The 24,311-nt window shown below is 41.0% G+C and overlaps 2 protein-coding genes across 4 annotated transcripts in view; both read right to left on the bottom strand.

The window, feature by feature from the left end:
• Positions 1–11,453, bottom strand: part of ROR2 (receptor tyrosine kinase like orphan receptor 2) — a 162,124-nt gene extending 150,671 nt beyond the window's left edge. Inside the window, exon 1 of the mRNA XM_052778325.1 lies at positions 11,204–11,453. Coding sequence (XP_052634285.1) covers positions 11,204–11,315 — 112 coding nt within the window. The 5' untranslated portion in view covers positions 11,316–11,453. The remainder of the gene's footprint in view (positions 1–11,203) is intronic.
• Positions 11,454–12,245: 792 nt separating this feature from the next.
• SPTLC1 (serine palmitoyltransferase long chain base subunit 1) overlaps positions 12,246–24,311 on the bottom strand; it is a 58,997-nt gene continuing 46,931 nt past the window's right edge. The window contains exons 16-19 of one of the 3 annotated variants that reach the window (XR_008233442.1): positions 24,083–24,145; positions 20,915–20,980; positions 16,810–16,921; positions 12,246–12,682 (exon numbers count right to left, since the gene is read on the bottom strand). The gene's annotated coding sequence lies outside the window, so the exon portion shown is untranslated. The remainder of the gene's footprint in view (positions 12,683–16,809; positions 16,922–20,914; positions 20,981–24,082; positions 24,146–24,311) is intronic. The other 2 variants (XR_008233441.1, XR_008233443.1) reach the window with 2 other exon arrangements.

Raw genomic sequence — 24,311 nt, 5'->3', positions numbered from 1 at the left:
GAGCAAGTCCAGTGGGGAGGAATGAGCACAACCATGAGATTCAGAATGCATGATGTAAGGGGAAAGGCTATGGAAACAGGAGGGGGTGTCCAAGGAGAAATGTCTACAAGGAAACAAGATAATTTTTTAAAAGTGTTTGTTTCAAAGTTTGAGGAACTGTTTCAGAAGTAAAAAAAAAATAATAATAAATAAAGTACAACTACAAGGGGTAGAGGAATAAACTGTAAGAGAAAGTAATGCACTTAAATCAGAACCAAGCGTAAGCAAGCACTAAGCCTGCACGTTTGCCTGTGGAAGTCACTGAACCTCTGTTCCTGCCACCTCTTGAGAATAGGTTATGCCAGCTACAGGTGACTCTGCCTTGAAGAACAGGTAACCCGACCTCTCAGCGTCCTTTCTGATCCCTTTTTCCCCCAATCATACTGTGGTTGCAGAAGATGTTGTGCTTCCTAGAAAATATAACAGACGTAAAGACACCTGAAGAATTTCTACAGAGCCTAACACCACAGTACTGACATTTGATTTTTCTCTGTTTATTTCTAGAAACAATAAATCACATGCCAATAGCCAGCACAAAGATGACATTTCAAGTATTTCACTGATCACTAAAGACTTGTCTGCAGGAAGAAGTTACTACATCTAGTTTATTCTGTGGTTTCACACTGAACAAGTACTTTCTAATAACTACCTCTGCGGACACAGTAAGAGTTCAGTAAATGTGAGGTAACATTTTCCACTTTTTGTAATTTTGAAAATGTGCTGTAAATTGACACCTTTGCTTTTTGCAGTCCTTTCCTGTGTAAACACATCCTCCTTAACTTCCAGAATCAAAACTGCTCCTAGCTTTAAATTTGGCCTTTGGATTACAAACCAGGATAACTTCTGAAATCTGCCTTTCCTAACTCTACATGCTCTTGCCTTTGACTGGCAGGATCCTCTTCAAAGCATTTTCTACACTTGGTATGTTCTTAAATAACACATTAACAAAAATATGCATATTTTTCTCAAGAGCAACATTATCCAAAAGCTCTCTAGACATAAAATTTGAAAGAAATGCGTTTGAGGGGTTTTTTTCTTGTTGCTTTGAAAACCACGGTATCATCAACTTTGTAACAGATTCTCTGTTACCTCTGTTGGGGAACAGATTTCTGAATGCAATTTCTACACTGACACAGAGACAACAAGATAAATGTGAGATCAGCTTTAGAAAAACAGGTTGAATTACTATCTACAATTTCAGATATTAATATCCAAATTCACTGAGTTTGCAAAATCAAGCATAAAGAACAGACTCACCCTCTCAAAATATTTATTAACTACTGCTTCTGGTCTGGCTGGAAATACTTAAAAAAAAAAAAAAATCAATTTGTTGCATTAAATTGCTTCCAGGCAGAGCTAGGAAGCACAGTTATTTTTAAAATTAAAACAACAGCAGATATATTTGCCTCATGTAGGTTTGGTTCAGATCCTGTTCAAACTTGTAATTTTACCTACATAATACCACTTTCCCCTTTGTAAGGGATTCTGGTCTATCATGAAAGGAGTCATCATTAACTACCACTATAACTACAATTTTTAAAATAATTTTTAACGTTTAAGCTCACTCTTCAGCTGTTGAGTTGCTAGGGTACCACAAATGATTTTTATTTCCCATTCCCCAGTAAAGGAATTTCTTATATGAACATAATTCCCTGGTTTCTCTGTCATAGCCTCCTCCCCTTTTTTTCTTTTCAACTTTGTGAAAAAAATATTTCATGGCTGTTCTAAAGAAGCATGATTTGTATTTCTCAACAGAAAGTTTTATAATTATGGCTAGATGCTACAAGATCCTTGTTATTTTCAACTGAGAATAGTCAAATATTCAAATAGGACACTGAAAGCTTTGATAGATCTTTAGAACCTTTGCAAAACTCTGCTTTTGTCCATTTCATTGTTTATTGTACAAAAAAACCCTCCCTTGTTTTATTAACATATCTAATTTTGAAATATCATTAATTCTTACCTAGTACAATGCAATACAAAACTCACTGGAATCCTAAAATTCAGCTTAAGCAACAACTGCTGGAGATTCAACTGCTCAAACACAAAGAGAAATTACAAAGACTATTTGTGGTGAGAATAACTACCTGACAACTAATGAAACACTTGTTTGCAGACTTGACTTTCGAGGCAGGTGAGATTTTTCTTATTTAAACTGCACAGGTTTGGCTCAGCTCTGCAGAATCCAAATCTTAGACAGCCATCAGTTATAATGATATTGTGAAAGTGTCTCTAAAATTTCTAGCCCACGCAATTATGTTAATATTTCTGCATATCACATTTTCTATCTCCAAGACTATAGTCCCATGGCAATTTAAGCTACTCTGTGCTAGGGCTGCCATGCACTTGTCCTCCTAGCCCTCCAGCCACCCAGCCTGCCCTCTTCCTGCACCAGTGCCGGTGCTCCTGGGGACAGGAGGTAAGCTAATTCAGGCAGCCTAGCCAGCACTTGGCTGGATTTTGCAGGGTTAGTTTTTGTCCAGTCAGCTCTCTGATATACAGTTTGGGTAGTTTTGCATTACTTGACAATTACACCTCAGGGTAGATGCACCTCAAGGCAACTTTTCATAAAGAAAAATGCTTCTCTATTATATCAGCAAAATGTGAAAACTAACGTACATTTAGAATCAGAACAGAATTGTCACTGCCTGAAATTAAAAAAGTATGCGGTATTATATTTGGGTTATCTATCTAAAATCTGTTGCCATAGCCTTCATCCACCTTTCATGCTTTTCTTTTTTTAAGAAGAGATAAAGTTTACTATCTACAGGAACACTGCTGCCACGTTATTAGCTCTAGTATCGCTGGGGTTTTTTCTGTAACACAATTCTACCGTGTCACTTTTCTAAACTAGAAACAACCACAGTAAAACCATTTGTTAACTTACCTCCCAAAATACGCGCACTCTCAGTTTAAACACTATGAAATCTTGGCATTCTCTTTATATCGTAGAACTTCTTGCTAAAACTGTGCTATGATCAACTATGCAGAAAATTTTATACATCGCTGGGGCCTCTTAAGCTTTCAAGCAGTTTTGTTTATTATCAGTTCATACAAGAGATTTACAGAACCTATTTTAAAGTCACTCAGCTCTCGTAGTCCTGGGCTGTTCCTTTTTTTTTCATTTTCTGATCTTGCTCTATTCAGCAAAAGTTTTGATATACTCACAAGAGTAACTTCTCATGCAAATCCAGACAAACGTTTCTAGAACTGTCCTTCTTGGCTTTTTCCTTCATAGACGTCTTAAGCTTCTCGTATCAGACCTTTGTTTATTCTACATTTATTCTTATCCAAAAGAACAAACCAGTGAGGTCCCACAACACCTTCTTCTGATCTAAGGTGGCACTGCTGTGACTCAGACCTCCTGTCCCTTCTGCCAGCCCTGGTGATCCCACAGACAACTAGTTTTATCATAGCGCTCTCACATCGACTTACTGTACCAGTAACAGATAATAATTTCTTTATATACCTGTACCTTACTGGAAATCCAGGCATTGACCAGGGTTAGTCAAAGATGTATTAAACTGTATTAAACAGCTTGCAATATGAGACACATTTAAGACAAAGTATACAGAGAAAAAGACAATAGTGACCAGCACGATAACACACAATTAGCCTAACCTTTAAATGAGAGATTTCCAGACACATCACAACAAGGAAGGATAACGATTAGTTTTGCACGTTTTTATGGGAGGCTCCTATGAAGCCTGAAGGAAGAAACTAGGAAAGTGTGTGACAGAGAACCACTCTGTGAGCTAAATGGAAATCCACTCATTCTGCTGTTGGAAGATGCTACTACCACTACTACTATTCCCATCCTCCTCCCACCTGCTCAGCAAAACTCTCTTGCCAAAGGCTACCAGCTCTAAGTGAGCTAGTGAAATAGGTGACCTCCCTGCTAAACCCCAGCTTGGTGACAGCACTGCAGAAGTTACAGCCTCCTCTGGCCTACTGGCAGAACTGCTCATGTGAGAGACCTCTGATCCATCGAACTCAACATCAACTGGGTTACCTTAGACTGAGTGAGCTGCAGGATTTTGCTGACGTATCCTGAAACAGGTTGCTGAATGTCCACCCACTGCTCTGACAGGAAAGTTGGAAGGTGGTAACATCCCACAGGAAGGAAATCATGAAGAACTGGGGAGGGGGAAGGAGGTTAACTTCTTTTAACAGTACTTTTAGATATGGATGATGCCCGGCCATGTGCAAGAAGAAAAAGTACAACAGTTACAGCTTGTTAAGGGCCTTAGAAATGAAAGATTAAGGTCTTACAAATAGAACTGTACATAAGGAGTAATTCGAAGACTTTGCTATAAAACACAGCTCAAATGCCTGAGCTGTGCTGAGTTAACTTGCTCGTAAGATTTTTCTGTGTTGGTTATCTCTGCCCAAAACTTTGTTCATCAAAAAAATCTTTTGTGTCTCCTTTATATCCAGGTTAGAGGTATGAGATCTATCTATTCTGTTGTAGGAAAGAAAGCTCCCCCATTTGTGCAGGACCCTGCCAGTCTCATTAGTTTGCATTGGGTAGAGTTCTGTGATTCCTCTTCTAGACTTACATACAATTAACTTATTTTTGTTTACAGTTCATCTGATATAGAAGGAAAGAGTGTTTCTGACTAATAGAAATCAAATTTATTATTTACAACTATAGTTTTTATATTTTTTTTCCTAAAGAAAAAGGGATAAAATTCTTCCTGTCTTTTGCTGTATGTGTTCTATCCTCTACCTACTCTACAATTGAATACGTGACTGCATTATTACTTTGATAAAGAATCAGTCCATTGATAGTTTGATTTATGATTCAACTAGACAGTTGTGTATGTTATTTTGAAAAACAAAACTTCACAATTTTAGGAGAACTCTAACAGAATTTAGCCTCTCTTTATACGACCAGTCAAGTCATTCTACTTCCATACACAATACCACAGAAAAAATAATGTTAAGGCATTAAACTACCAAAAGCAAGGAAAATCATTTATAGAAGCTGCTTCTTCTTGAAATAATACTTACCAGACGAACTGTTAAATGAACAGCCTAGAGCAGTGTTGACAAGGACAAGAGGCAATAACGTAGAGTTACAGAATTAAATGTTTATGCTGCTCCTATAAAAGGATGTGTCCAAACAGAGCAATTAGGAGACAGAAATCTAAGCTCAGTAGAGGTTTCATAGATATGACAATATACACATGGGGATTTTTCATTCAAGAAAGAATATCGAATGTGTGTTTGTTGTTTCTCTTTACAAGTTCAGATCACCTGATGTGGAAGTATCAAATCTATGAGGTACTTGGACACATCTTCCAGGTGAAATCGATGGAGAGCTCACTGACAAGATACCTATGGGGACCCAATCTCATTTCCTGATTGGACTACTCACACTTTACAGCTAGACACAGGCCAAACTCTGCTCTGGAACAGTTCCCCATTGGTTTCACTTTGCTGTTCCTGCAAGCAGTACCCTCACAAAACATACAAAACATCTTCCTGTTGCTCCAGCAAAATCAATATAGTGGAAAAAGAAAACATCTTATCTCTTTTCATTGTGCTAATTCTCTGTTCACCTCTGCCCACACTGTCTTTCACTCCTGCAGACTCCTTTTTCCCTACAATTACCTTCCAGCAGAGTCAGCTTGCTGATTTAACTAAATAAACAAGGAGCTTCAGGTGCCTGTGAAACTGCACCCTCACAACCACACAACCTTTAGGGCATGTCAGTCAACTCTGCTCTGGACTCAGAGGAAACAGGTACATAAGACAGCACTCATTCTTCAAATACCTTCTGCTGAATCAGTAACATCATGATATCTTTCCTCTTCCATCAGCTATTGTATACCACACTTCTTCACCATCACAGACAGGGATGCATTGGGACAGTTTATAGAGCAAAACCAGAAAGCATCAATATAAGTGAAGACTAATTCAATCAGCAGACAGCAGCATAGCCCCTTTGTTTCATGAATCAGTGCACACTGTTGGTACGATGCACGTGCACAACAGCTCACGCAGATACACACAAGCTAATTTTAAACTAGCTCAGAAGCACGGAACTGTCTATATAATACCCACACTGCTTCTTCAACAGGCTTTGCAAATTGCTCAAGACCAGTGCTACCACCCTGTGAGCTAGCTAAGCCTAAGGTAGGCGGAATACATCTACTTACCCCCATCACAATAACAGCATATCATTAGTGAAATGCATTTCTACTGTGATTTCTTGTTTTCACTGATATTACAATGCAGATTTGTATTCTTAAATGAAAGCTTTTGTCCACTGCCAGTTAAGAGGCAAAGTCATACTCTATAGCTAAGGGATTGCCCTGACTGACACTTTGAAAAGCGTCTTTTACTGCCACCAGAAAAGTCACATATGGCCATTTTCAGTTTCAAAAAAGATCACTGGCCAGCATCACTTGGAAAAGAAAGTGGAATTCCTTTCCCAAACTAGCTGAGGAGGACAAACAGATGTAAAGAGAAAAAGGTTGGTTGTGAGTCAAGTCCGTGGAGAACATTAGAAAAACTATCTAGAAGGGTATTTGCAAGTGAATATTGGTGCATGGCAAAGGCTTGGAAAAAGTAAATGCAAAAAGCTAGTAAGTGACATTTCGCTTCAAACTACTTACACGTTTAAACAAAACCAAGAGGAAAGACAATCATTTAAGTTAAATTGTTGTTTGTCCTGAATGCTGCAGCAGTCTGCAGTATGAGTAACAATTAAAAGCAGGATTAACAAACAATGCACCTTCCTTCAGTGCAGCAAAATCCTGTCATTCCTTTTCTTTGAAGCTTTAACTACTTTGTAGTCACTGGATTAGAAGACTTGAGGACTTGCATACTTTCCAGACATGCTTAGCCTAATGACAACTTCCTTTACAAAGCAACAGCCTTACAATGAATAAACAAACTTAAATAGCAAGCCACCCTTTGCACAGAGAACATAGTGACAGATGCTATGAATTAGATGGAATACTCTAAGTAGCATTTCTTCCCTCTGAGCAACCACACAACGCAATACAGAACATCTATAGAAAGATTTATGTATAAAAACCAAAGGAAGTTTGCTTAGTATTTTTTCTTTGCCTGCAATGTCCAAAATAATACAAAGAGGCTCTTTAAAATAAATTCTCTCAATCAAAAGTACGATTAAAAACTTCAGATGCTGACTGCTTCTAGCTGACATTTTTATTGAATACAAAACATAAACTTAAGACTCTGAAGATAAGCCATTAAGAGGACTCTACAAGTCTTCTATATAGATGACTCTCGTAGTTATCAAACAAAACTCAGTATTTATTACTATTCTTTTACATTTCATTCTCATTGGCTAGTGGGCTAAGATTGTCAGTTTTCTAATTAGTGGTCAAATATATTTCCATGCCAATGACAGTTCTGAAAGCTATTCACACACCTAACACAAATTGCAGTGAGTTCAGAAAAAAGACCAGCTTTCCTGCAAACTGGAAGCTCACTAAGAAGGATTAATTTGCCTGTCTGTCAGCTGGTCCTTTTCTTCCTGCATCTTGCATTTCTATGCTGTTTACAGCAGAAAAGAGATTAAGGAGAAAACTGCAATTCCATTATAAATGCTTAACATAATCACGACACTCAAGGGGGAAAAAACATTCAGTGGCAACCCTTGACCCAAGGATAAACTTCACCACTGAACTGCTTAATGATTTAATTAATCCTAGAAAAGGTTTGACCTAAAAATAGTTCACGTAGTCAGTGTCATTTATTAAAAGCCATGGGAAGACTTCTTGTATTCAAAGCCACATCGAGTTTTACCAGGTGACCTATGTACAACTTCCAGAGCTGAATCTCATTTATTAAAGTCATGAGGGAGCTATAGCTAAATCTCATGCAACTATAAAGATTTGAGCATTTTACAACTTTTTGTAGTTAGGCATTTAGAAGTAATCTGGACTTACATTCATTTCTCCACTAACATTGTACTGTATGAAATCAGGGTTTTTTCTTTATAAAATTAGGTAGACGTTTACAAACTTCAGGGCTTGCCAAATCATACCAGAGAGTTACCATTATGTTTTCATTCCCAGACCTTCTGTTGACAGAATTTGATTTTTTTTTTTAAACACAATGTTCTGCGTACTTTGTAAAGCACATGTGTATTAACTTCAGGTTGATTAAAGACCTTTTCCTATTTAATGGTAAGGGGGCAAAAGTCTGTAAGCCGACTACATTGTGCATCACCAGTTTCAACAAACCACCGTCCCAGTTTCTGTTGCCTCTCACTTGGTCATACTGCAAAGCAAACACTGAAAAGGCTGAAATAACATTTTCAAAAATAAAAGTTTAAATGAAACGTAGATTAACAAAGACTCTGTTTACCATTAAGCAGATCTAATAAAACAGAAGAATACCGCTTAACAATAGAAGTACACAAGTATTTATTGCTGTGATTATGGGCTCTCAACCACTGTGCTGCACGTTCAGTGAAGAAAATGGAGTCTCAAACTTCGTGCCTATCGAAGTATAGCGAATCCACACTTTCCACAGGTGGCTGAGACGATTGTCACAAGCCCGTTTACGGGGTAGCATTAAAAAATAAAATAAATAAAATAAAATAAAATATAAAAAAACCAAATCCGCTTTTAGTGGTAGTCTGTGATTTTATACTGCCTCGGAGAAGGTTGAAACGTTCTCGCCAGATCTGAAATGTCTCCTGACGACATGCGCAGGCAGAGAGGGCAGTACCACTGCCCTCCAAAGAAGACTGAGATGCTTTGCCGCCCGAGCACCCCGAGCGGTTTTTTCAGCCCACTTTGCGCCGCGCCAGGCGCGCTCCCACCGCGGGCAGCTCCGCGCTTGGCCAGGCGATGCCCGGGACCCCGCAGCCCCCCCCCCCTCCGGGAAGGCTCTGGGAGGGCAGAAAGAGGCCGGCAGCGGCAGATGCACAAGCGACGGTGCTCTCTGGCTGCGGGGAGGGGGCAAGGGAAGGAAGGAAGAAGCTCCCGGGACACCCTCCGCGCCTCACTCCCTCTGCGTCCGAGAAAACAGATCCAGCTGCTCGAGGAAAAGGGAAGAAAGTGGGGACGGGGACAGAAAGTCCGGCATCTGCTTTTACATTCCGCAAGAGGACGACCGTCATCCTCCCTGCGGCCCAAGGAGGAAGCGCTGCCTTCGACCACAGCCCCCACACCCCCGCCTCAGCCTCCCCCGGCCCGGCCCGGCGACCCCCGGAGCCCGGGACCCCGCAGGAGGGGCAGGTCGGCGGGGGCAAGCCGCGCAATTTGTTAGCGGGCGCCCCTTCAAAGGGAGCAATAAAGGCACTAGGAAAAATAAACGCGACGGGAACTGACCCCAAATCCGGGAGCTGTAACACGCTCGCCTCCTGCTCTCCCTCCCGGAAAACCCCCAGACCTCCAGCTTTCTGCTGTCCCTCTCCCTTCGCCGTAATGCAACAAATGGCAAGACCTAGGACTCCGGAGCTGAATAACAGGAAATATAGGCATCTGTCACCTCCCGGGGAGAGGTAAATGGATTAGCGAAAGCAACAAAGGGAAGAAAAGCCCTTTCAAACGTGCAATTGATTAACAAGTCCCCTCTAATCTGCAGCATCACTGTTTTTCCTTAAAGACATCATCGGTCTCCTCCTGCACTTCGGTGCAATTAAGCTAAAGCCAGGCAAGGCGGGGGAGGACGGCGCTGCTCCCCCGCCGAGCTCCCGCACCGCCCGGTGCGGACAGCACGGGAAGGGTTACAGACCTGGCATGGAAATGGTACCTACCCCCTGTCATCTCCTCCCCCAGTCCGTGGGCAAACCGCACCGGGAAGGAGTTTGTGAGCAAGGTTTATCTGCTGTAGAGGGGGAGAGGGCAATTTTCCAGAGAACGGTTTCACGAAAGATCAAAGAGCTGAATCCGGCAGCTCCTACCTCCCCGGTGCATTTCACATCCCAGGGAAAGGAAAAGGTTAAACCTCCCCTTTTCTGCTCGGAAAGCACCACACATTTTAGGCGTGCGTGGAGGGAGAAAAAAAAGAAGAAAAAAGAAAAAAAAAAGTTTTTGCAGCTTCTTTTACAAGAACTGTAACTCTTACACCATCGCGGCTCCAACCCCACACGCTCCCTAAGGTCCCTATAAATCACGGCGCTCGCCTTGGAGATGCCGTACCAACTGGCAACCGTTCAGCAGCCGCACTGCCGCTGCCACGGCGCAAGGTCTGATGTTAATCGGGACAGTTTATTCAGCCCTAAAAGCAATCACGGAGCTCGCTGAACCGAATCCTAGTGTTTCCTCAGCCCAAAGGCTAACCTCCTCGGTGCCCGAGGGTCGGCCAGGTACTCGGATGAAGTGGGACCCTCTAAAGCTCAAAAACACACAGAAAAGAGACCCCGCCGAGCCTCCATCAGCTGCAAGCACGGCGGCTGCTCCCTCGCCCACTCAACTTTAATCCCCCCCTCCCCCCGCTCCTGGTTCCCGCTGAGATTCTGGCAACACTCAACGGCCCAAATAATAACAAGTTATTATAACCACTCCGAGGGGAGGGCTGGAGGGCGGGCGGAGTGAAGGAGGAGGCTCCGCTCATTGCCATCCACCCTCGGCAACAGCAAAACCCCGAACTTTTCCTTTGTTTTCTCCTTCTTTCTCCCCACGCCCGCCCCCCGCCTCCTCCGCCAGTCGCCACCCGTCAGCCTCGGTGCGCTGAAGCAGTCGGGGATAGAGGCACGAGCGGCGCCGGGGCTCCGGGATGCGCTTGGGAAAAAGTTTTAGCGAGCCCTCCTCAGCGCCGCCACCGCTGCCCTCGCCTCCTGCCAACCCCCCGCCCCCTCGTAAAAAAAAAAAAAAAAACAAAAAAACCACGCAACATCAGGTTTCCATTTTGCCAAGAAGAACCAAAAAAAAAAAACCCCACCGAAAAAGAAAGGGGGAAAGAAAGAAAGAAAGAAAGAAAGAAAGAAAGAAAGAAAGAAAGAAAGAAAGAAAAAGAAAAAAAGAAAGAAAGAAAGAAAGAAAGAAAGAAAGAAAGCGACATCAACGGCCGGCTGGGGATGCTGGCGGCTCCGCCGGTTGCTGGCGGCTCCGCCGGTTCCCAACGGATACGCGCAACCCTCCTAGAGACGGGCGCCGCTTTCCCTGCCTCCCCTCTCCCCTTCCTCAAAAGCAGCAGCACCCTCCCCTCCGGCCGAGGTCCCGCTCCTTACCTGCCGCGCGGAGGCGGAGGAGCGAGGCGGCCGCCAGCAGGGCCAGGAGGCGGCCCGCCGCCCCCCGCCGCCCCGCCGCTCCCCGCCGCCCCGCCGCCGCCGCGGGGACCATGCTGGCCGGCCGGCCGGCCGCCGCGGCAGAGAGCCCGCGGGCTAGCAGCGCCTGAGGGCGGAGCGGGGTTCGCTGCCGCTGCCGGGGAGGGGGCGGGGGGGGGGAATCGGCGCTGCCGCAAACTTCTCCTCGGCACGGCCGCCCCGGCCCTGCGCTCCCGCTAACGGACTGTCCCCGACTGGGGGCGGAGGAAGCCGCGCGCCTTTCCCCTCCCTCGTCCTCCTCCTCCTTCCCCAGCATCCCAACGTCACCCGGGACAAACCCGACACAGGGGAGGGGAGAGGCGCCGAGGGGCGGAGGGGACATGGACAGTCCCTGCGCTCCGGCACCCTCTGCCGGGGGCAGCCCCCGCCGACCGGACCGGACCCGACCCGACCGGACCTGACCGGGGGAGCCCGCAGCCGTCTTTCCCTCCGCACGGGGGGGGGGCTCGACGACTCCCAGGAGCCGGCAGGCTTGGGCCCCCCCCTCTGAAGGGCGAGTCCTGGCGCCAGAAGCCTCAGGAGCCTTCAAGCTTCCTCAGAAAAATCCCCAATAAGACAAAAATAAGGCGGGCGGGGGGCACGTCGGCCAAAACCGCTGCTGCTTCCCTCCTTCGCTTCATTCCTCCTCGCTGCATATTTGACGCCTTTCTGCACCCACACAGCAGGAAGGGATTGAACACGGTTACTCGTGCCCCTGAAACGTCGAGGCGCGTCAGCCCCGCAGCAGCGTGTACTCCCAAGAGACAAGGACCACCACCACCCCTGGGATGGTCCTCTCCGCGCTCTGTCGTTCTTTCTCCCGTTGGGGTGCCAAAAGTAAATTTTGCTTTCTGTCTTTAACAGGCAGAAAATTATTCTGCTCCCAGTAAAGCTTCAAAAGATTTCAAAGTTATTTGCTACCAGAAGGAAGGGTGTTCTGAGCACAATTTAAATATGCTTTTCAAAATCCTCTTTAGTTTTTATTTTTTGCAGGTCAGAGAAATCAGCAGTTTAAGATAATGCAGAACTGTGAGCAGGCATCTGTTAACTATGTCACAGAAACTCCAAGAACACAGCAGCACCTGAATATTTGCATATTTTTAAAGTTATAATTAAACAGCAAATTTAATCAGATATCTTCTCTGTAAATACAACATTCTTATTGTTTTAGACTTCATTTCTGGAGATTTGATGCTGAGTAGTGCTGAATACTTACAAACCCCTTTAAGTTCTTCCCCAATCAAGCTCTAAATTCACAACTATTTCAGTCAAATTCATTTTCCATTAAATTTATTTCTTATTGCACACAAAGGCAAATGCTGCAACGTATTCTTTCTTCCCACTTTTGCACCCCGTTTCTTTCCTCTCAGGTCTCCAACTCCATCTTGAAAATTCTTCTGGCACCTAAGGATGACAAAGGGAGGTCCTGATCCCACTTCAGCAGGAATGTAGGACTGACTGAATTCAGTCCCTTGCCATCACAACAACACATTTTATAATCCCTTTCATAAACATATGAAACCTAATGTAAAACTAGTGAGGGTCTTTTTTATAAGCTCCACTCTTTAGATTAAAGGCTGCTCCAGACCTTGCCTCTTTGATAGTTAGAAACCTACTCCTAAATTCCAGCCTATATGTATTCATGACCAGTTTATGCTCCTTATCTCTTGTGTCACTATTATCCTTTCACACAAATAGCTTCCCACTTCCCCTCTTTGTGGTATAAAATGACCAGAATCACACCCCAATCTTTATTTTGTTACACTAAAAAAGCGTAAATGTTTAAATTTTCTCTGAAATGATCAATTCTGCATTCCTTGATCACCCTAACCCTTTTTCCTGCCACTCTGCCTATTCCCCCATCCCCCCCATATTTTTGGCAGTCCCATTTAATCTTTCCGAAGATGAGTGGCTCGAGCTCAGCATAGTACTGGAGATGCTTTCTCTACTGGAGCACCCCTAATTTCCTTTTTGTGCTGCAAAGACTGATACATCCTGATGATTCCAGTACCTTTCCAGTTACAGATATTCTATGATGTGTTAGAAAAATCTACATCCTCTCTTTCTTTATCGTTTCCAGTGTATACCTAACAGCAGAGAACTGCATTAAAATTCTATGTGTCTGGCCTCACAAATCTCTTCCCCCCCCCCCCTTTTTTTTTTTATCTCAAGTCATCAAGACCAGTTCTGTCTGTAAGATATCCTGCTCCATCTTTTATCAAAAATACCTCTTGGCTCTGCATCAGCAAAAAATTTTGGCTGCACATTGATAATGTGTCTTAAGGCTTTTGTGAATACATTAAACCTATATTAAATATCAGAGATCAATAGTGAAGAGCATCCCTCCACCTAACAGTTTGCAATTCAAAATTTCCCATTTTCCTCTCTTCTGCCAGCTCATCATCCAACTTACAGTCTATCTAGGAATCGCAATAAGCTCCATCTTAACCCCTAACTTCCCCTATGGAGGTATATCAAATGTTCAACTCAAGTCCAGATGAATGAGATCCAGTAGGTCCTTTGTTTTGAAAATCACCGAAAAGGAAGCTATTAACGTCACCTGACATGATATCTGTCTAGTAAATAAGTTTTATTCTAGTAATTTCCATGATGTTATTTTTTCTTCCAAACTCTGTTCCAGAGCTTTATAAATTCCTGAGGCCAAACTAATAGATCTGTAGGTATCTGGATGACTTTTTCTCACTCTTCATAAAAATCACCTACAGACCTGAACAAAGCCTTGATCTCTGGGGAAATGGGCAAGATCAGATAGCCACATAATGTGATACAGGAAGCATATGCAGCACATGAGCTAAGGATAACAAAAAGACTATATGCTCTTCTGCTCCTCTCCAAAATAAAGCTGTTACTTGCCACTGGCTGTAAGTAGCCACTGTGTTTGTTACTTCCCGGTTACATGATACTGCACCTCCTTCAGACAATTACATGGGAGGGGTGCAGAAAGGAAAGAAAAAAACAAATGTAACTAGGCCTGCAGTTGAATGTATTCCTTCTCCTCTCCCCCATTTTTATTTTATTCCACAATTCTGGCAATATCTGCTGTTTGGTTGTGATGATAAGCACACTTCTTATTATGTGATGGGATTAGTTTTCTAATGCAGGGGAATAGATGAACTCAGTGCTAAGAAAATAAAGCAGAGACAGTGCCGTGACTTTTACAACAAAGTTAAATTGCTTAAAACCTGTAGCAGTTACCTGCCTAAAACCTTACAAGCTCTGAGTTTATGTTTATCTGGAGCTTATGACTGTTCAGCTGACTTTCTTACCTTCCACACATAATAGGGGATAAAACTGCTTGCATAAATTAGTCTACAGTTTGCATAATCCTCCCAAGAAACAATATTTTGCTTCTTTTCTCTGATGCTCTCAAAAAATCTCACAAAATTGCTAGGATATGGATCCAAATAATTTTTGCATTTGGTAATAAATTAGCATTTGATAGAAACTTCAGTTGTGAATTATTTTTCTGACTTAGCAGGGGAAACCGGTTACGTTATGAAGGCTAAAGGACTAGACCAAGTTAGCTAGTGAGAATTTAAGTCTCCTTCATAAGCACAAATGATTTTGTCACTGACCACAAAAACTGCCATTTCATATTTTATATTTGTGGGGAGAATCACTTGGCAGGACCAAGGTGAAGTCACTACAGTGAAGAAACCACACTACAAATTCTTGCTCTCTATTGTAGAAAAATATGCACAGCAGCCAAAGAAGGATGGACAACTGCACATCTCTTATGAGTTGGTTCGCCCAACTCTGGTAAGCAATTAGAGTGCTCACTTGTGTCCTGCAGCATATGGTCCCAAAATGTTTTGTCACTATTTGACAAAGAAAAAGCTGTGCATGTATTTGTTTGCATGACCATATGGTACGTGCCTGACTGGAGTAGTTGAGAGCAATGGGCAAAGCTGGAATTCAGCCTGAACTTGCTTGGAAATCCCTGACAGAATTTGGATGGATTCCCTTTGCCATGCGTGTCTGCTTTCATAATAAATATAACAAAAGTAACTTTAAAGAATGTGCAAGATCAGATGTGGTGCAAACCTGAAGGTCTTAGTGTTCCTATAATCATTCTGCAAGCTTAGATAAGTTTTAATTGGTGCACTATCTTTATTCAAAACATTCATTCCACACCTAATCTTTCTATTCCTGTGATGAAAGCAGTGCAGAAAACATTATTGCAAGTATTATCTACATGCTTCACATTTGCAAGATCAACTTTTGGGCTTTCTTCTACAATGGTAAAGAATGTCCCAGAGAATTCTGCTATGGGCCAAAACTGAAAAAAGGATTTAGGCATCTAAAATAGGATTCAGACAGGCTTCAGACACCCAAGTCCAAATTTGTAACCCAATAATGTACCTGTTTAACCTTGAACATCTCATTAGCTGTCTCCCATTTGGTGTACGTGTTCCTTGCACACCCGGACATTTATACATCGCCAGAACTGCCCCAGCCATAGCGACCAAATGCCCAGTTCCACTGAGGTCCAGAAACTTTCCTGTCACAATGCTTGAGGCTCTTGACAACCTGTGCCTGATTCTGACCACCCAAACTGTTGTAGTCACTGTCTTCTGAAAAGCACATCTTGGAAGGAAACTGTGGTGACAGTACTCAATGTTATGCATTGGTTCAGCAAATACCAGCCTAACATATGAAGAGCTGGGCTCTTAACCTTTCTCAACATCTAGGCCCTCAGGGAGTGATTTGGCCACAAGACACTCTGCAGAAGAGAGGGACACACTCTACCCCTCTTACTGAAGCTGTGCCATTGTATGTAAACAAAGGTGATAGTCTCGGGATGGAAGTGAGAAAGCACAAGGCGAAACCCAGCTGTGTGTCTCAGGCACTGAGCACGGTGTAGGAAGTCTAAGAGACTGGTCACCCTGTGACAGTTAGTGAATCACTGAATAAAACCAAAAATAGTTTTGGAGCAGCCACTCAAAGAACTGTGTGTTCACTGTCTACCTGCACATTTCTGATTTTTTTTTTTTTTTAAATGAAACTTGTAGCTATCAAAATAAAAAATGAGTTAGAAACACTCATCAGAAAACCTCTTCCTTCTCTGGAAGCAAAATAGTATCAGGTTTTGATCCACACTTTTAGACCATTATTTATTATGCTTTAAATATACACAACACTGAGATACATATATGTGTATATGTATATTAAAATAGCCACAATAAATATTTTGAAGGAAATTTTACCTCCGGAAGGTAAAGCCCATTTCTAAGTGGGCTCAGGATTCATCTCCCTTCTTGCTTTGCTTCCAGCTCTACACATACAAACATATCAAGCAGTACTGCCACAGAAGCCAGCCCATTACAGAACAAGCAGATCTGACAAGTATTCATATCATCAACACTCTTTTATAAGAAGATCAACAAGGGTATTTCTCATCCCTAGAACCACAAGAAACAATAAACACAGCTTTTCATTTATTTCTTAAGTTCAGATGCAGACAACACTCACAAAAATAGAGCTGATTCCCCTAACTTGTAAAATCATACCTGATGATCTGAACAACATGCAGTGTCTACAGACTGATGCCTTCTCAATTGTCTCAGTCATAAAAACTGACAGGGGGAAGAAAGCTGCATCTCTCCTCTCTATCCATTATTCCTACAGGTAAAACAATTAGAGAATGACTTACTGAAGATCAGAATCTGAATAGAGAATGGGATTTAGGTTTCCATTATACAAATTAAACAAGAACATGAATGTCTGAATTTAATTTAGAGCTCAACTAATCCTTGAAATTTTTATGATTACACTAAAGAACGATCTTGGCATTTAGTCTCTCATACTCCAAAAAATAAAACTAAGATTCTTTTTTTCATGCAATTTTCATTATTGTTTGTTGTTACTTGTACTGAAATACTTATGTGTATTTATTTTAGTTGTTTATGTCAACCATCGCCATGGCACTAGAATGCTACAGTTTTGTAAATAACATGAACAATTAAAATTGTAACTATTCAACTTATGTAAACTCCAAAACAAGTTCTAGCTGTCTAGCTGTCAAGCTGCAGCAGCAACATTCAGACATTTGATGGATTTCAAAGTAAAAAAAGGGTGTCTATGTGCCCTTAACACCCTAAGTTACTTGCTGAGTTCATACAGAACTATAAATCCATTACCCAAGCTTTCAGTACTGGGATACTATGTTAAGTACTGCAGTTCACAAGACGACACCAAAAATCCAACATCCCCTCATTGAGGCAGACACAACACCACCAGTGGATCTAGACACCAGAGACTGGTATATTATGCAGCATAAAAATACAGCTCAATTTTAAAATGCAACCAATCTTTGCAAGTCACCACAAAACTACACATTGTTTTATTTTGAAAGGTCATCATCTGGACATGACAGTGTCAGACAAACACTGAACTGAACCAAGAGTTTAAAAGTCAGCATCCAAGGGGTACTGACTACAGAGAATGCTCTTTTGAGAGCCTTGATGTACATACACATCAGTGTCTGAAGGACAGTTGTGGGGCAAGTTGGGAAAGGGGAAAGAAGAGAAGGTGAGGATTTTTTTGGTTTGGTGTGGCTTGGGGTTTTTTTTTGTTTTGTTTTGGACTGGGGTTTTGGTGGGTTTTATTGTTGTTTTGTTTTGTTTTTTAAAGCTAGCCTTGGCTAGAGAACAGGCAGTCTTCAACGTTGGCACGCAGGGGTTCAGGGCCGCAAACAGGAATCAGAAGTTGTATGCTCTGTTCCCAAGAGCACTTAACAGTACTCCAGATGGGAGACATCTCATTACAAGCTTGTCAAAAGTGCAAAGAATGCCTTGGATTTAAAAAAAAAAAAAAAAAAAAAAAGATGGATATACTTGAGAAAGAGTTAAAATCTGGGAGAAAACTGGAAGCAGTCAGCACAAACTATTATTTCTTATGCCACAGACATGAAGTTTCTTGCAGTTCCTCTGCCTTTGCAGTCACAAAACAGTCCCCAAACGGACAACAGACTCAGTTTAGCAGAGGCAGGCTAAACACATTGCAATCCTGCACTAGGGATCAGTCATGTGGTAAAAGGAAATTCCTCTCCTTCCCTCTTCTCCCCCCAAACTTGGGGGTACATATGGCATACACGCATAAGGGAGCAAGAGCAACCATGGAAAGAACTTCAAAGACAACACACAAACAGTAATGGGAACATGAATACAACTAAAATCCATTCGGTGCTGCTGTGTTCTGTGGCGTGGAGCAGAGGAGTGCTGTTGGCTCTCAGTATACATTCCCCAGTGTTTTCCCTTTGGTCTACAACACTGAGGAGGACAGTCTGCCACATTTTTCCCTTCTCTCACCCACAGTCTGAACTTTAAGACTTATGAAAAGAAAACCCAGCATATTGATGAATATTAAATTATTCGGGATACCATAAGCTAATAGTGTACTCTACCACATTCACAGACCATTGTGCTTAGAGAATGGGAACCTGAGAGTGTGACATGGACTTGAACAGACATACAAGCATGAATAAAGCTGCTTACACACACACACACACACACACACACACACACACAAAACTAGTCAACAGTATAGATAACAGGGACTTCACGCTGAAGCACACGGAAGATGATGTGATTAAGTTGGATTCTATTTTTGAAACATTTTAAAGACTGCATAAAACCTTTTCTCCCCAGAGAGATTTTTGCAAAGCCAATCAGCTGGAAAGAAAACAACAACTGGGTCCCCAACTCCCACACAGGTGGTTAAGGTTCTCTTCTATTAAAAACAGCATAGTGCTAGCAAGTAAAATTATTTTAAAATAGACTTTTTTGTTATATACAAGTTTGCACTGTGTCTGAATCGGTTATCAAATGGTTTTGATCTTGCAGTGCTACTACCTGTTATATAGTAGTTTTTCCTTCTTTGTTTCACCTTCTTCTTTGTCTGTGCACCAGTCCCACAAATACATACTTTACAAAAAATAGGAAAGTGAAATACTTCAGTTAAAGAAGTTCTCTACCTCTTCTCATTCCCTTTACTGGAATTGGAACAATGTGAACAGTTATTCACTACACAACTACAAAAAGGAGTCTGTGCCTTTTCTGTTCCTCTTCTAGAACTTCTTTGTTTTTATTAAAGTGCATTTTAAAATATCTAATTATCCCATCTCTTCTGTGTAGTTATGTTCTGTAAATTCTACAAGTAGGAAAACCTTATCTAAATATATTTTTCTCTTCAAGATCTTATTATCATCCCTTTTACATTCGATGTCTTTCATTCACAAAAGAGACACAAGAAGATTGGAGACTAGCAATAATTAGAAAAGTGATTCATGTTTTGTCTTAGGTTTAAATTGCAAGCTCAGTCTGATCTGCCAAGGGAGGGAAGTAATTGCCTCAACCTAGGGGCAGATTAGATAACTCTCCTGAGTGAAAAAGTCTTATCTCCATACACAACACAGGGAGAAGAAAAGGGACTGAAAGCAAGTGAATTGTTTCACCTTTTATTAGGGAATCAACGTTTTTGTACCTGGTCAGCTACTCTGGTGGCACGATGTCCTGTTTCGCTTAAGGAATCATGAGAATATGCTTCCTGGTTTGACTCCCATTTATGCAATTGAATTTCTGCCTGATCTGAGGCTCTGCTTACAGGGATCAGTACCCCTTGTCTGGTATCAGTCAGCATTCCCCACTTTGAGCAGAAGCAAGGATGGATTATCAGATCAGTCACTACTGTTGTCCCCTAACAGCTGTAACATGACCAAGATCAAACAGGAGAGAAAACTTGCTTTGGTTCCTATGTTGTTCAGAAGTTGCTAAGCCACAGGTTTTGATGGAGGTTTATCTCACTTGCGTAACATCAGCTGTGGCACTACACAAGCGTCTACCTGCCCTACGCGAAAGCCTCTTAAATGAACACTTCCTGATATCTTTCTTTCCCAACCAACCATAGCAGCAGCAGCAGTCAACTTCTTGCAACAAATCTGTAATTAAATTAAATAGCACAGTTAAATTAGACTCAGATGCTCTGAGCCATTGCATAGACTTGATGATATCTCTGAGACACCAGTGTCATTTTTGTGGAGAAGAGTTCATCTAAAAGGCCCCAGCATGTGCCAGTTGCGGCCTTGTGCAACAGCTAACGTTATGCAATGCTGGCCCAGCGAAACTCGGATCCTGAGCACTACTGTCCTCTGTCAGGTTCTCAGTAACTACCGAGCAGCACAGGAATCAATCCAGCTAAATAAAATAGGAAGTGGAGAAACAGGACAGCTCATTTCCAACTCTGAGCTGAAGCCCTCTGAGAATGTCAAGGATAAGTGGGGAAGATCTGAACAGCACTTTTTCTCTTGCCTGTAAGTTGTGGATAATAGGAAAAGCAAAGACAATGGAAGACAACATTATTTCTCTGCATGGTTGGTTCTGAAGTACTCCGTATTTAACAGCAGTTAAGTCAGACAAGAAGGCATAGACTGATTTGGCAGAAAAGCTGCTGTTTAGTCTGTAACATAAAACATACAAGGGTGGTCTATTTAAACTTTGCATTTCTACAGTTGCATAGCTTTTAATTCAACAGGAGGGGCGAAAAGACAGCATAGATATTTGTACTTTCGAAAGGGTAGGAAAGGAATCAGGAGACTTTTGTTATCTAGTAACCTACAGCATACAGGGCTGCTCACGCTGAAACGAGCCTGAATGGAGCAGGCGGCTTGAGCCACACATGGCACTAGAAATAAAAACAACTAAATAAATACATCTGGGTGGAAGGAACCATGAGAAATAATTTTTTCCACTGTAAAATAGGGGGGAAAACTGGAATTCTTTTTTCAGCAGAGCTGTTGCCAGTGGGGCTGAATCTGCAAACTACAGCTTGCCATGGATGCTAACCTCATTGAGGAATTTTCTTCATTAAAAAGAGCTTGAACTCCTAGAACATGGACACTGTACACTGGGTATATGTGTATTTTATTAATGATGTACCACAGACATGGTTTTATACTGATGTGTGTATATTATTGAAAGAACCTTACAAGATTTTCTAATGCAACCAACCACCAGTATCCCAAACCCACAATTGTGTTCCTTTTTGTTTAAATTCTTTGGAAACAATGCCCTTAAAGTAAAACAAAGAAGACTCAACAGTGCAATAAGGGGAAGACAACTTAAAACACAGTTCTGCCTATATATTCATCCTACTTCCAGTTTCTGTTTACATTTGCAATTTCATAAAATTATCTGTTATTGTATTCTCAGGCAATAAGATTCCAACAAAAATTTAGCCAAAACATAAATGTAGTCCTCATATGCAACATGACTGAGTTAATGCTAATGTTACTCTTGGAAATTTAACTTTTGCTGTTTACTTTTAGTTTATACCTTCAACATTTTAAGTAGCAGAAAAGAAGCAACTGTTGCTAAGATTTCCAGGCCAAAGCCTAATCAAAAAAATCTTGTCTTTAGCATTGATAATAATGCCAAAGGACTGTGATGTTTAAGATCTTAAAGTTAGCCTTCCTATTACCTACAGTAAACTCCATGGGGTTAATTTTGTTTATTTAGTGGTATATAAGCTCAAGGTGACTTCTAGGACTACTTGAAGCCATAGTTTTTTCAACTTTCATTAGCATTAGCGGGAATCACATACGTGCATCAGTGGCAGGATAAACTCTAAAAGAATCCATTTTTAAATCAAAAAGCAGACATAAAGACAGATTTCTATCAGTGCATTTTACATGACTATGCAAGGATTTTGATTTGATCCACACTCAGCGGGGGTGCCTGTTATTCAAACCATGTGGTATCCGCTTGGTATGCAGGGTATAATACTGCTGCTGTCAGCATTTGCTTTAAAATCTGATGCAATGTATTACAAAGAAGATTTGAACAATCATAACTAAAATTTGTTGGGAAGACTTGAAACAAAGGATTGAATGAAGTTGAAAACTTATGGAAACAATAAAATCTGAAATGTTATAAAAAGAAACTTAGTATCCACATGGGAACTATTCTACAACCTTCTTGGGAAATTTTAATCAGACTTGCCTAACAAAAGTAATATAACTAACTTCTATATAAACAAAAATATGCATACCTTCCAACAAAGGGATTAAACATTACAGTTAACATTTTTTAGGACTACCATATATAGGAATGCTTCGTGCAATCTGATGGCACTGAACTTAGAGAAAAATGCATAGCCAATTAGCAAAATAATTTCCAATACATAGCTGTTTGTCAGGTCATCTTTCACTGTTTTCCACTGTGAAGACTATATTTACATTAACATTTATACAATGTAATTTTACCAGTTTTATTCCATCTAGCTTTATTTGGTCTTATTAAACCTTAGGTGAGACTTTTCTGTCCAAAACACATACACTGATAACCGTAACCTTCACAACCTACCATATTTAAACTTATTTAAAAGTTTTACTATCAATGTTGGCATTTAGACAGGTCTGTCAGAAGTTATGAAGAAGTTCTGATGAATCAGTTGTTTCCCAAAGAGATCTAAAGCTTTACTGTAAATTACACAGCACAGAGGTAGAAGACACAAGACTTTAAAATAGAGATTTGCCTCATAATAAATACTTTGTACTACACAACTTACTGGTTCAGAGGTTTTCAAAGTCTTATAGAAACATGAATATATGCAACCCAAAGTTAAAGAAGCTGTGTTAACAGCTTTTTAGGGGTGAAAAAACTAAAACTATGGGCGATTGACCAAAATTTCATAGAAATTTTGACAGTACGAGAAATAAAACCTGCATCTTGGATCAGGATATGAAAACTCATGCTACTGTGACTTTCAGTCTGTGCTTCAGAAGACTGGCCTTCATCTACGCAAAAACAAATTCCATCCTCTCCACTCAAGCAGTGAAGTTTTCTCTGCCAAACTGTACTTGCGTTACTTCTAACATATTGAGAGCTAAAAAGTGACGTAGAAGCATAAGAGCACACCTTAATATACAACATACAATGTTTCCAAACATGGTAGGAACTACAAGAAGGATATTTCAGATAGTGAAATATATTTTGCATTATTTATAGTGACATTAAGTAAAGTAAATGAGACCAGCACCACAGGATTTGACTATTAAAATTGTCTGGTGTTGAGTCCTTTTGCACGTTTAAGGTCATCAAGATCTTAAGAAACAGAAAGGATACTCTTAACTGAGGTAAAGCTGTCTTTCTTACAGATGTTCTCTAGTCTGCTGTAGACAGCAATCTGATAACAAGTTCCTGGGCAGACAGACCTTGATCCAGTATGGTTAGTCTTTTATTAACTGTGTTCAGTGGAAGTTTTCTAGTATCAGCAAGACTAGACTCTACCACCAACTATTGATATGTACTTGATTCTGCTTCAGAACAGACTACAGGGCCTTTTGAGATCCTTTCCAAGATAATTTTTTTTTTTAAAAAGCAAGATGGGTATTATTGTTAATAAATAAAGTATTAAAAAAACCCCTATGACCACAAGGAAATATTAAATTCTACCACAACAAACAAGTGTTTTTCACTAACATGAACAAACACTGAAGTATCCAAATTTGTTTATGAAGATGAATTCAACCAAGTTGAGATGGAACTGAGGACTTAGAAAATACAGCCATAATTTTTTTCTGTTATAAGTTATAGTCAGTATTATTTTTCAGAGTATAGATTCTATCACAAATCGTGAAAATCACTTTTTTAAGGGACATGTTAGTGTTAACCAAGGATAAAGGTTCTGGTGACAGTATGCTCAATTGTTCTGCTGGCAGAAGAAAAACATACCTGAATTGTGCTTTTGTCACTTTATCTATCCTACCAATTGGCGTGCACTTACTTATTTCTTCTTCTTTTTGGCTTCAGCATAGCCACTTAGGCTTGCCAAGTCTGTGGTATAACCCTATGGAGATGTACACAAAAGGAATACATCAAAATAGAAAACTCAAATACTTTCCTCAGTTTAACCAATGACAAAGATTGTACAGAAACTTTTCAATTTCAGTTTTCAACTCTTTCCCTTCCATTTGCATAGATTATTTATTATTCTTAAGAAAGAAAAAGATGGT

Source organism: Harpia harpyja, chromosome Z (assembly GCF_026419915.1).
Source record: "Harpia harpyja isolate bHarHar1 chromosome Z, bHarHar1 primary haplotype, whole genome shotgun sequence".
In the NCBI taxonomy this organism is placed as follows: Eukaryota; Metazoa; Chordata; class Aves; order Accipitriformes; family Accipitridae; genus Harpia; species Harpia harpyja.
This window is presented reverse-complemented; position numbering and strand designations above follow the sequence as displayed.